Here is a 13,645-nt window from a genome sequence, read left to right as displayed (position 1 = left end):
GCACACGCAGAAGCATTCCTATAGTAGCATCAATGTCATGATGCAGCGTATGGTTACATTTACATTTATATGGTGTTTCCTCAGGCAGCTTTTAATTAAACTGTGTCTGACAGAAGAGTCAACAGCTTTCATGCACGTCTTTCAAAATAATAGTCTCACATCAGTAAAACATTTAGAAGTACTTTTTCGTGGTTGTTTTTGTTTCTTTGATTACACACTTCACAACACACTCTTGCGACCCACTTTTGGTTGCGACCCGCCGGATGAGAAACACGGCCATAGGTTGCCAACCCCTGCTGTATAGTAATGCACAGAGTTCTTAGGAGTAAGAATGGGTAGCAGTGAAATATTAAGCAATGTTAAATGAGGAAAAAAAAAAGGTTTTATTTTTATGTCTTAACAAGAAATATGTTAAAATATAGTAGCATTAATGAACTACACAAGTTGTGAATATACTACACATCATCTGTTAGGCCAACATTTGTAAGCATAAAACTATACCAAAGAATATTTATTGTGTGTATCTTTTTTTTTTTTTTTTTTTTTTTGCACATATAGCACAAACATGTAAAATATTTGTCTCAAAGGGATTTTGATGGTACTTTACCCATTAAATGTTTTTTGGTATTCTGCTCTGGTCTAAAGACAATAATGAAACACTTAGGAGCAAAAATACAGAGAATCAGACTAAAGCTTGAAGCTAAAATAGCAAAAATCTCTACAGCTACAGTAAATTTCCCTGGAGAGCTGACATAAGCTGGAATAAAGGTGATCCAAACAGCACAAAATATGAGCATACTGAATGTGATGAATTTAGCCTCATTGAAATTATCAGGCAGTTTTCGGGCAAGAAAAGCTAAAACAAAGCAAAGGAAAGCTAGGAGGCCAATATAACCCAGTACAGCCCAGAAACCAATAGCTGATCCAAAACTGCATTCAAGAATTATCTTTTCTTTGTAGTGTTGCATGTTATTGTAGGGAAAAGGTGGGGATATTGTTAACCAAAGTACACATATAAGAACCTGTACAAGAGTGAAAGCAAAAACACTGAGTCTCTGTTGATGAGGCCCAAACCATTTCATAACATTACTTCCTGGAAGTGTAGCTTTGAAGGCCATTAACACCACTATTGTTTTCCCCAGAACACAGGAGATACAGAGGACGAAAGTTATCCCGAACGCTGTGTGACGCAACATACAGGACCACTCAGTGGGCCGACCAATGAAAGTAAGTGAACAGAGGAAACACAGAGTCAATGAGAAGAGCAGCAGGAAGCTCAGTTCTGAGTTGTTGGCTCTTACTATCGGAGATGCCCTGTTTTTGTAGAAGAGTAGAGTAATGCTCAAAGCCACTAAAGAGCCAATAACAGAGAAAGCAGCCAGGATAATCCCAAGGATCTCATCCCAGTAGAGAAACTCCACTGGTTTAAGAAGGCACTTGTCCTTCTCATTATTAGGCCAGTACTCAGGCAGGCATTTTTGGCATTCTAAAGAATCTGGAAGATGAAGAAATTAGTGCTTAACGGCTATGGAGACATACAGGAAATCAGACAACACTGCTTTAGTATGACCAAATGAGGGAATAAAGAAGGATCAATAACATGATGCTAATTTATTTGCCTTATATATCATTTAAAATACACAAAATACAATTCATACATACAACTTTATTAATTAAAAGCCTTATTAAAAGAAAGAAATTCTTGAAAGTAGTTCATTAAAATATTGTTATGAAAATATTTTTAACAAAACTGCTTCACTGCTTAGTAAAGAAAGTTTTCAATTAAACGTTTTTTTTTCTTCTAAATTAAAGTGGTGCAGCAAAGTCATATAGTCCTACCAACATGCAGAAACTGTAGCTGTCAGATAATTAAATATCAGATAATTTGAACTTTTCAGGGAATGCCAGACAAAATGTAGTTCAGTTGCTCAAAAATGTGAAGATATTTATGAAATAATTTGAAAACAAATATTTTTACCTTGAAAGTTATTTATAATATAATTATAAATAAATATATTTTATATATTCACAATGAATAATGTGTGTACAGTCACATGCATTCAATGTGTAAGGGAAATTATCCATTTTTACTTGATTGTTGTTATTTTTTCCCTTAAAAACTGTATAATATTACTATTATACTGTATATTGTATAAGAATATCCTGACAAAGCACCTGTCTCATTGCTGATTTCTCCTTCTGCACAGTTAATGCAGTCATAACAGCAGACAGGTCTTCCTTTTTGCACAGCCTTCCTAGTACCTGGAGGACAGCTCTTACTGCACACAGACACAGGCACCTACAGGTGACAGGTAGATAGAGCATCAGAGTCAGAAATTAAAGGCTCTGGGCGAAAATGCAAGAACGTGACTAAAAGAATGTTGTTGAATGCTTAGAATGTTTAATTGAAGAGTATGACATACATAAAGAACAGGTGTGTTTATAATGTTATAAGTTTTAAAAAAACATTCAAAAATAATTACACAGAGTAATAATCTCACAGAGAATAGAACAACACGTATACCTTTTCACTGCCATCAAACCAAATTATATCTTTGCTCAGACCGAATTCTTGGCCTTTAGGCTGGGATGCATCATATTGACCCACTGTCACAAAATCAATTGAACCGTCTCCTTGAAGCTGCCAATTCACAAGTTCATAGGTGGCCACAGGGTCTCCATTGGAATCAAATGAAACAGAATAATTATTTTTAGTAAAATTCACTTGCTTGAGTTGATCAAAAACCTGCATAATGAAAAACATCAAATTACAATTATTTGCTGAGTTATCAGTAGGCTACTGATATACTGGGTATGGTTTTATATATATATATATATATATATACATATATATATATATATATTAAATAGGTCTACACAAAAAGTAAAGGAATACTGTATTATATTAAGATTTTTTTAAAAGGCTTTTTTTAAAGAAAAAAAAAAACCGCTCAATTATTCCAAGGTTGAAAAACAAAACCCTTACCTGTCGGGGCTCAACTTTTATGTTTTTGTCACATTTGTCACGTTTTTCGTTACAGACAATGCCTTGGAGGGCATGAGCTATAGCATATGTGGCTTTGTACACCATGTTAGTGACGCGCAACTGGGACGTGTCTGTGTACGGGTTGTGTAATGCGCGCAGATCCTCTGTGCCATTACATGCAGGCATAGCAGTAGAAGAACCTGTCTGCTGTTTTAGACTACAGCTAAATGAGTTTTCCCAGAATTCTGTCATTAACCATACCTGCATGAAAATCCTTCCCAGTACACACAATGTACCAGTTAAGTAATTTATTGGTACTTTTTGATAATTTCATGACTTACTTGTTTTTTCACTCCTGGCTTGAAATTTGGAAGTTATGGGTTTGTGGGTTTCCACACATGCTTCAGGAATTGGCACACGCAGAAGCATTCCTATAGTAGCATCAATGTCATGATGCAGCGTATGGTTACATTTACATTTATATGGTGTTTCCTCAGGCAGCTTTTAATTAAACTGTGTCTGACAGAAGAGTCAACAGCTTTCATGCACGTCTTTCAAAATAATAGTCTCACATCAGTAAAACATTTAGAAGTACTTTTTCGTGGTTGTTTTTGTTTCTTTGATTACACACTTCACAACACACTCTTGCGACCCACTTTTGGTTGCGACCCGCCGGATGAGAAACACGGCCATAGGTTGCCAACCCCTGCTGTATAGTAATGCACAGAGTTCTTAGGAGTAAGAATGGGTAGCAGTGAAATATTAAGCAATGTTAAATGAGGAAAAAAAAAAGGTTTTATTTTTATGTCTTAACAAGAAATATGTTAAAATATAGTAGCATTAATGAACTACACAAGTTGTGAATATACTACACATCATCTGTTAGGCCAACATTTGTAAGCATAAAACTATACCAAAGAATATTTATTGTGTGTATCTTTTTTTTTTTTTTTTTTTTTTTTGCACATATAGCACAAACATGTAAAATATTTGTCTCAAAGGGATTTTGATGGTACTTTACCCATTAAATGTTTTTTGGTATTCTGCTCTGGTCTAAAGACAATAATGAAACACTTAGGAGCAAAAATACAGAGAATCAGACTAAAGCTTGAAGCTAAAATAGCAAAAATCTCTACAGCTACAGTAAATTTCCCTGGAGAGCTGACATAAGCTGGAATAAAGGTGATCCAAACAGCACAAAATATGAGCATACTGAATGTGATGAATTTAGCCTCATTGAAATTATCAGGCAGTTTTCGGGCAAGAAAAGCTAAAACAAAGCAAAGGAAAGCTAGGAGGCCAATATAACCCAGTACAGCCCAGAAACCAATAGCTGATCCAAAACTGCATTCAAGAATTATCTTTTCTTTGTAGTGTTGCATGTTATTGTAGGGAAAAGGTGGGGATATTGTTAACCAAAGTACACATATAAGAACCTGTACAAGAGTGAAAGCAAAAACACTGAGTCTCTGTTGATGAGGCCCAAACCATTTCATAACATTACTTCCTGGAAGTGTAGCTTTGAAGGCCATTAACACCACTATTGTTTTCCCCAGAACACAGGAGATACAGAGGACGAAAGTTATCCCGAACGCTGTGTGACGCAACATACAGGACCACTCAGTGGGCCGACCAATGAAAGTAAGTGAACAGAGGAAACACAGAGTCAATGAGAAGAGCAGCAGGAAGCTCAGTTCTGAGTTGTTGGCTCTTACTATCGGAGATGCCCTGTTTTTGTAGAAGAGTAGAGTAATGCTCAAAGCCACTAAAGAGCCAATAACAGAGAAAGCAGCCAGGATAATCCCAAGGATCTCATCCCAGTAGAGAAACTCCACTGGTTTAAGAAGGCACTTGTCCTTCTCATTATTAGGCCAGTACTCAGGCAGGCATTTTTGGCATTCTAAAGAATCTGGAAGATGAAGAAATTAGTGCTTAACGGCTATGGAGACATACAGGAAATCAGACAACACTGCTTTAGTATGACCAAATGAGGGAATAAAGAAGGATCAATAACATGATGCTAATTTATTTGCCTTATATATCATTTAAAATACACAAAATACAATTCATACATACAACTTTATTAATTAAAAGCCTTATTAAAAGAAAGAAATTCTTGAAAGTAGTTCATTAAAATATTGTTATGAAAATATTTTTAACAAAACTGCTTCACTGCTTAGTAAAGAAAGTTTTCAATTAAACGTTTTTTTTTCTTCTAAATTAAAGTGGTGCAGCAAAGTCATATAGTCCTACCAACATGCAGAAACTGTAGCTGTCAGATAATTAAATATCAGATAATTTGAACTTTTCAGGGAATGCCAGACAAAATGTAGTTCAGTTGCTCAAAAATGTGAAGATATTTATGAAATAATTTGAAAACAAATATTTTTACCTTGAAAGTTATTTATAATATAATTATAAATAAATATATTTTATATATTCACAATGAATAATGTGTGTACAGTCACATGCATTCAATGTGTAAGGGAAATTATCCATTTTTACTTGATTGTTGTTATTTTTTCCCTTAAAAACTGTATAATATTACTATTATACTGTATATTGTATAAGAATATCCTGACAAAGCACCTGTCTCATTGCTGATTTCTCCTTCTGCACAGTTAATGCAGTCATAACAGCAGACAGGTCTTCCTTTTTGCACAGCCTTCCTAGTACCTGGAGGACAGCTCTTACTGCACACAGACACAGGCACCTACAGGTGACAGGTAGATAGAGCATCAGAGTCAGAAATTAAAGGCTCTGGGCGAAAATGCAAGAACGTGACTAAAAGAATGTTGTTGAATGCTTAGAATGTTTAATTGAAGAGTATGACATACATAAAGAACAGGTGTGTTTATAATGTTATAAGTTTTAAAAAAACATTCAAAAATAATTACACAGAGTAATAATCTCACAGAGAATAGAACAACACGTATACCTTTTCACTGCCATCAAACCAAATTATATCTTTGCTCAGACCGAATTCTTGGCCTTTAGGCTGGGATGCATCATATTGACCCACTGTCACAAAATCAATTGAACCGTCTCCTTGAAGCTGCCAATTCACAAGTTCATAGGTGGCCACAGGGTCTCCATTGGAATCAAATGAAACAGAATAATTATTTTTAGTAAAATTCACTTGCTTGAGTTGATCAAAAACCTGCATAATGAAAAACATCAAATTACAATTATTTGCTGAGTTATCAGTAGGCTACTGATATACTGGGTATGGTTTTATATATATATATATATATATATACATATATATATATATATATTAAATAGGTCTACACAAAAAGTAAAGGAATACTGTATTATATTAAGATTTTTTTAAAAGGCTTTTTTTAAAGAAAAAAAAAAACCGCTCAATTATTCCAAGGTTGAAAAACAAAACCCTTACCTGTCGGGGCTCAACTTTTATGTTTTTGTCACATTTGTCACGTTTTTCGTTACAGACAATGCCTTGGAGGGCATGAGCTATAGCATATGTGGCTTTGTACACCATGTTAGTGACGCGCAACTGGGACGTGTCTGTGTACGGGTTGTGTAATGCGCGCAGATCCTCTGTGCCATTACATGCAGGCATAGCAGTAGAAGAACCTGTCTGCTGTTTTAGACTACAGCTAAATGAGTTTTCCCAGAATTCTGTCATTAACCATACCTGCATGAAAATCCTTCCCAGTACACACAATGTACCAGTTAAGTAATTTATTGGTACTTTTTGATAATTTCATGACTTACTTGTTTTTTCACTCCTGGCTTGAAATTTGGAAGTTATGGGTTTGTGGGTTTCCACACATGCTTCAGGAATTGGCACACGCAGAAGCATTCCTATAGTAGCATCAATGTCATGATGCAGCGTATGGTTACATTTACATTTATATGGTGTTTCCTCAGGCAGCTTTTAATTAAACTGTGTCTGACAGAAGAGTCAACAGCTTTCATGCACGTCTTTCAAAATAATAGTCTCACATCAGTAAAACATTTAGAAGTACTTTTTCGTGGTTGTTTTTGTTTCTTTGATTACACACTTCACAACACACTCTTGCGACCCACTTTTGGTTGCGACCCGCCGGATGAGAAACACGGCCATAGGTTGCCAACCCCTGCTGTATAGTAATGCACAGAGTTCTTAGGAGTAAGAATGGGTAGCAGTGAAATATTAAGCAATGTTAAATGAGGAAAAAAAAAAGGTTTTATTTTTATGTCTTAACAAGAAATATGTTAAAATATAGTAGCATTAATGAACTACACAAGTTGTGAATATACTACACATCATCTGTTAGGCCAACATTTGTAAGCATAAAACTATACCAAAGAATATTTATTGTGTGTATCTTTTTTTTTTTTTTTTTTTTTTTGCACATATAGCACAAACATGTAAAATATTTGTCTCAAAGGGATTTTGATGGTACTTTACCCATTAAATGTTTTTTGGTATTCTGCTCTGGTCTAAAGACAATAATGAAACACTTAGGAGCAAAAATACAGAGAATCAGACTAAAGCTTGAAGCTAAAATAGCAAAAATCTCTACAGCTACAGTAAATTTCCCTGGAGAGCTGACATAAGCTGGAATAAAGGTGATCCAAACAGCACAAAATATGAGCATACTGAATGTGATGAATTTAGCCTCATTGAAATTATCAGGCAGTTTTCGGGCAAGAAAAGCTAAAACAAAGCAAAGGAAAGCTAGGAGGCCAATATAACCCAGTACAGCCCAGAAACCAATAGCTGATCCAAAACTGCATTCAAGAATTATCTTTTCTTTGTAGTGTTGCATGTTATTGTAGGGAAAAGGTGGGGATATTGTTAACCAAAGTACACATATAAGAACCTGTACAAGAGTGAAAGCAAAAACACTGAGTCTCTGTTGATGAGGCCCAAACCATTTCATAACATTACTTCCTGGAAGTGTAGCTTTGAAGGCCATTAACACCACTATTGTTTTCCCCAGAACACAGGAGATACAGAGGACGAAAGTTATCCCGAACGCTGCCAATTCACAAGTTCATAGGTGGCCACAGGGTCTCCATTGGAATCAAATGAAACAGAATAATTATTTTTAGTAAAATTCACTTGCTTGAGTTGATCAAAAACCTGCATAATGAAAAACATCAAATTACAATTATTTGCTGAGTTATCAGTAGGCTACTGATATACTGGGTATGGTTTTATATATATATATATATATATATACATATATATATATATATATTAAATAGGTCTACACAAAAAGTAAAGGAATACTGTATTATATTAAGATTTTTTTAAAAGGCTTTTTTTAAAGAAAAAAAAAAAACCGCTCAATTATTCCAAGGTTGAAAAACAAAACCCTTACCTGTCGGGGCTCAACTTTTATGTTTTTGTCACATTTGTCACGTTTTTCGTTACAGACAATGCCTTGGAGGGCATGAGCTATAGCATATGTGGCTTTGTACACCATGTTAGTGACGCGCAACTGGGACGTGTCTGTGTACGGGTTGTGTAATGCGCGCAGATCCTCTGTGCCATTACATGCAGGCATAGCAGTAGAAGAACCTGTCTGCTGTTTTAGACTACAGCTAAATGAGTTTTCCCAGAATTCTGTCAGTAGGGGAAATTTCACGGCCTGTTCTGAAGACAGGTCAAGCAAAAAGTTACGAAAACCTGGGATAACAGACCGCGGGATTGCAACGCCCACAGCACCGATGCACAAACTAAACCGCAGCATTTGTGGGTCTGTAACCCACGCCTCACTGCCAAGCCACTGCATCGGAGGAGGAGGCTGCTGACTCAGCTCTTCTAGGAGAAATCTCATGTCGCCTGCGGCTACGAAGGCAACTATTACACGAGCCGTGGACTTGCGAATGACATCAGCAACTCTTTTTAGTTTACTGCGCGGCTGGGTCCTGTAATAGGCCTCAGAATACTCCACACAGATTCCCTCCTCCTCCGCAGCCTTCAGGAATGATGCCATGCCATTGTTCCCATAGTCTGAATCACTGCACACAGTCCCGATCCACGTCCATCCGAAGTGCTTGACCATCCGTGCCAGTGCGGCCGCTTGATGGTGATCGCTGGGAATGGTCCTGAAAAAAGTAGGATGCTGCTGCTTGTCACTGAGACACGCGCATGTTGCGTAATGACTCACCTAAAGTGCGCAGTGAAGAAAAATAAAACGATAGGCTATATATATATATATATATATATATATATATGTATATATATAGTCTAGTTTATTATTAATATATTCTAACATGAAATACGTTAAGTAGCAAAACATGTTGATTACTCGAATCATGCTATACGCACCTGAGGAATTCCAAAAGCACCGAAAAGTCTTGAAATGCTTATAGCCGGCGTGGAAGCAGAATCTCCAACTAGTGCCGGAATTGCTGAAGATTTTGAACAAGAATCAGTGTCGTTAAATACGAGATCTTGTCCGTTGGCAAGCTGTAACGCTATTTTAATTGCCATTGGCACAGAGGCACAAGAATCATATATATGGTATCCTAATGTGATTCCCGGTAAGAGATCAGAGCTGTTGTTAATCTCTTGGATAGTGAACTGCAAGGCACGGGCAAAGCGGAGCTCTCTGAAGTCCATGCTGTTGAAGTACACACATAGCAGCCTCCTATTAAAAATGAACTCTCTCTTGAACGTTATGCCTATTTGCTTCTTATTAACTTATTTTATTTAAAAATACAATTATGAACATAATTTTAAGACAATCATCAGATATTTACTGAATAAAACTCTAACCTCCCAATGCACTCTATTGGTTGTGGCCGTCTAGTAAAGGTGTGTTTCTCTGTCCTCACATAGTAATGTATGGTAAAAGCCCCTCCAATGACAAAGTCTCCATCCTCGAAGAGAGCAGGGGGCTGAGGGTCACCTTGGAGAATGCATGTACCTAAATTAACCCCACACACAGCAGGACAAAGCCTTATAATACACAGTAGTGTCCGTGTCAAAAAAAGATGAACATTCATTTCTCCTTCTAGGCAAGTGACCACTCCAATTGTGATGTAAGCATTTTATACTCACTATCCACTACTTTTGTGTGTTGTAAATCTTTACTGTAAAACCTAAGAGGGCGTGGCTAATATTTTGCATCAGTCAATAACAATATGTCTCAAGTGTATCATAAAGTGTATCAAAACACCAAAACCATGACTTGACATTTTACTTGCCCTTTCTACGTACAGTAATTTGCAAGAGATTAATACTCCATTACATTTCAGTGACACAAAAATATGTCTGAAAAACATTCTTTAAATTTTAAATGAAGAAAAGTAGCAAAATCATTATTTGTTTAACTTGTCCATATAATTAACTTGAAAAATGTGATAACACGCTATGGAAATTGAAAATTGTTTTTTATTTATTTATTATTATTATTATTATTATTAAGTGGGCAATTCATTTTTACATGACAATATTACATTCTTAAATAGGTCAATGACGTGACGGGTAATTTTTTTGTCCAAAGGCCTTAATAATAATAATAATAATAATAACAGATATGATATCCACAGTATGTAAGGTAGTACAACTAGATCTCTTTTATTCAATCAAAAAGGTTTTGATGTGTCAAAAGGTCATTCAGCTAAACCGTCCAAAGGCCAATACAGCCATTTCATTTAAATGTAATAAATGTATATATTTTTTTTATTCTGGCATGATTTTATAATATCATATATCAACAAAAATGGTATTATAATTATGTGTAGAAGTCATTGCTTTGTTATGAGAAAGAATGTCCGGAAAAATTAATTTCATTGATGTAATTCGGAGTAACCAATATAAAGGGACCATTTTGGATCAAGTCATGCAGTCAATATCATGTGACAGGATGTGACATCATTCAGACACCTGCAAAGGACCACATGGTCATGAAGCAAAATAACTAACTCTCTCTTAACTATTTGAAAAATTAATGTTTTCACTTGCTCATATGCATGTCCCGAAACATCAGGTCATTCAGTACAACCACTATAAAACATGGAAAATGTTGTAATATTTTAAAAATTTGTACTAAATATAAAATGTTTGACTGTTCTTTCGCTAGCTAGCTAGCAAGCTAGATATCAGCCTGTTAGCATTGTATGAAAAATTGTCATTTGTTATAACCAAAAGTTTCATTCTGTAAAACCGAAATTTTGGTTAAACCGAATGACTTTTTGGTGACAAATTTGTCCATCTTGTAAAAAATGTCAAAAGCAGTGTTAATTGATTATAAAGACCACATAATCTCATTGTTAACACTTAATAAAACAAAAAATGTAATATATCTCCATTATGTTTTTTTTTATTTTTTTTTTACACTTTTAAAAACCTTATTCGTCAATGACCCAAATATGAAGTATGAGGCACAACTGTATCACATAACAGAGATAAAAAGTACAATCCATTTCGGAATGAATTTTCCGATATTTCATATTAATGTAATATTTAAAATGTTTAAGGTTACATGAATTAGTATAACATTACAAGTAGGGCTGTGAATCTTAGACAGCGATTCAATCCAATTCACGATTCATAGGTGTTCAATTCGTTTCAAGAACGATTTTGTACATAACTTTATTTTAATAGCCTATAAAAATTGCCATTTGTGGAAATTTACATAAGCCAAAACTTTAAAAGGGATTTAAAGGTATTGTTAGGCCTATAGTTCATATATAGTTAACTAGTGGAGGATAGTGTTAAAGGCTACACAACCTTACTCAGAGAGTAAGGGCAAAAAACAAACAAACAAACAAAAAACTTTTGTCCATTGTTAATGTTAGTTCATGTTAGTTCTTAATGATAGTACATAACTTTATTTTAGTTACAAACTGAAAGATCATGGAGACTAAGAATGAATATAACTGTGATAATAATATTAGTAGGCCTATGTATTTCAATGTGTCTGAAGCTCCAAACTATAGGCTAATTTTGCTACACCTTACTTGTGTCCGCTTTCTTGCTTGACTGCCCCATTAACATTAATCATTTGGGATCCTTCCCTCATGTTCTCTGTTAGTCGAAAATATAAAATTAGGCTATTTCACATATTTGGATAATTATTTAAAACCCAGCAGATTTTACATTTGGTGTCGCGGACACTGCTCTCAAAGTCTCGAATTCAACATGAATATGTCTGAATTTCATGTCGTGTGATTAGCCTATATTAATTAATACATCGATCAACGTCATTTTGATGGTGTTTATCAACCACGATACACCTACCATTGCAGGAGGATGCTTGCCTTATTTGTGAGCCCCGCAGTGTCAATTTTTAGTTTCCCGTTGTGACAGTGGAACAATCACAACAAACTATAGACTATCGTTGAAAAGGTATAGCCTACAAGTCTCAGAATACACGTTTGACCAGTGTTTTACAATATAAATTATGTAGGAACAGTGTTTGACTAATTTCTGACAAGATCGAGTGTGCATCAAAAAAAAATCTAAATGTTGTATGAAATGATGTATCGTATCCTCATGTCTTGAATCAGAATTATAATGTTCATTTTCTAATTAAATAAAAAATAATGTTGATGGAGTTATCTGGTCTCTAAAAGGTTTCTCAGAAAAGGCATTTTTTGCATAAAACTTGGTTAGACTCGATATTATTATTTATTTATTTATTTTTGGTCTAAAACATATTTATTTATTTTTTTTTTAATAAAAGAAAAATATAACAATTCTGTACATTTTCATAATACATTTAAACTTAAATAACTTTTTCATTTTTTTTTTTTTGAGTGATTCCAATATTCAGCAATAATTTGCCAAATGTCTTCTTTCAAAATAGACCTTAGATCTGTATTCCAAAGCATTCATGAATTACAACCATTTATTTCGCATGTCGTCTACACTAGGAAAAAAAAAAAAAAAAGCCTTGCAAAAAAATATTATTTATTTCCTGATAGCACACGTACATCTCGGAGACGTCTATTTGAGATCTGGAAGACGTATTTTTTAGAGTGTTTGCTCATCTGCAATACGTCTATAGGACGTTTCCTGTCAGATGTCAAATAGACGTTTAGAAGATGTCTTTAAGATGTTTATGATTTAGAATGTATGTAAAACTGACATCTAAAAGATGTCTATCAGATGTTTGTAAACAGCAGATGTTTTCCAGATGAAGTGATCTTTAACAGACATCTTGCAGACGTACGTGTGCTATATAGCAAATACACTCTTTCAAACCAGACCCGCTAAGAGCGGACCACACCAGCGATCGATGCGGTTTGAGAGTCGGGCACTTTAACAAGCAGGCTATCAACTAGGCTACCACATGATATGTTGCACAACTTTTAAACACTATGGCCCTGTCCCAAATGGCACCCTAAACACTCACGGCCTTCCTACGAGTCCGCACTTTTATGACGTAACGTCGCTTTGACTGTCGGGAAGAAGTCTGCCGCGGAGCTCGCACCAGTGCACGCTCAGCAAAAGTGCGCATCGAGGGCGCATATCGGCCGCAAAGGAGGCGCTCACGAGCACCCTTCTGAAGCCTAAAATTGACAAACGGGACACCCTACGGTCTCGTGGACTTAACGGACACGCGCACGCTGCAGCCATTGTAAGTCCACAAGACTGAAAGTGCATAGAAGTGTGCCATTTGGGACAGGGCCTATCTCGCTTCTGTTATACTAGGGACGATTTCTCGTTTTGGAAATTATTAGGCC

The 13,645-nt window shown here is 35.5% G+C and overlaps 3 protein-coding genes across 3 annotated transcripts; all 3 read right to left on the bottom strand.

Annotated features, from left to right (window-relative positions):
• Positions 1-200: 200 nt before the first annotated feature.
• LOC127500323 (extracellular calcium-sensing receptor-like) lies at positions 201-2,883 on the bottom strand. The gene is made up of 3 exons (XM_051871427.1): positions 2,525-2,883; positions 2,176-2,299; positions 201-1,495 (listed from the first exon to the last, which is right to left on the bottom strand). Exons 1-3 carry the CDS (start codon positions 2,762-2,764, stop codon positions 582-584), a joined length of 1,278 nt encoding a protein of 425 aa, XP_051727387.1. The 5' UTR covers positions 2,765-2,883; the 3' UTR covers positions 201-581.
• Positions 2,884-5,757: 2,874 nt separating this feature from the next.
• Positions 5,758-9,109, bottom strand: LOC127500340 (extracellular calcium-sensing receptor-like). Its single transcript, XM_051871447.1, has 2 exons — positions 8,326-9,109; positions 5,758-6,076 (listed from the first exon to the last, which is right to left on the bottom strand). Exons 1-2 carry the CDS (start codon positions 9,010-9,012, stop codon positions 6,050-6,052), a joined length of 714 nt encoding a protein of 237 aa, XP_051727407.1. The 5' UTR covers positions 9,013-9,109; the 3' UTR covers positions 5,758-6,049.
• LOC127500343 (vomeronasal type-2 receptor 26-like) lies at positions 6,943-8,270 on the bottom strand. Its single transcript, XM_051871451.1, has one exon. The coding sequence runs from the start codon at positions 7,915-7,917 to the stop codon at positions 7,381-7,383; it is 537 nt and encodes a 178-aa protein (XP_051727411.1). The 5' UTR covers positions 7,918-8,270; the 3' UTR covers positions 6,943-7,380.
• Positions 9,110-13,645: the final 4,536 nt, after the last annotated feature.

This window comes from Ctenopharyngodon idella, chromosome 18, assembly GCF_019924925.1.
Source record: "Ctenopharyngodon idella isolate HZGC_01 chromosome 18, HZGC01, whole genome shotgun sequence".
Taxonomy (NCBI): Eukaryota; Metazoa; Chordata; class Actinopteri; order Cypriniformes; family Xenocyprididae; genus Ctenopharyngodon; species Ctenopharyngodon idella.
Note: the sequence above shows the minus strand (reverse complement) of the source record. Positions and strands in the feature narration are given on the sequence as shown.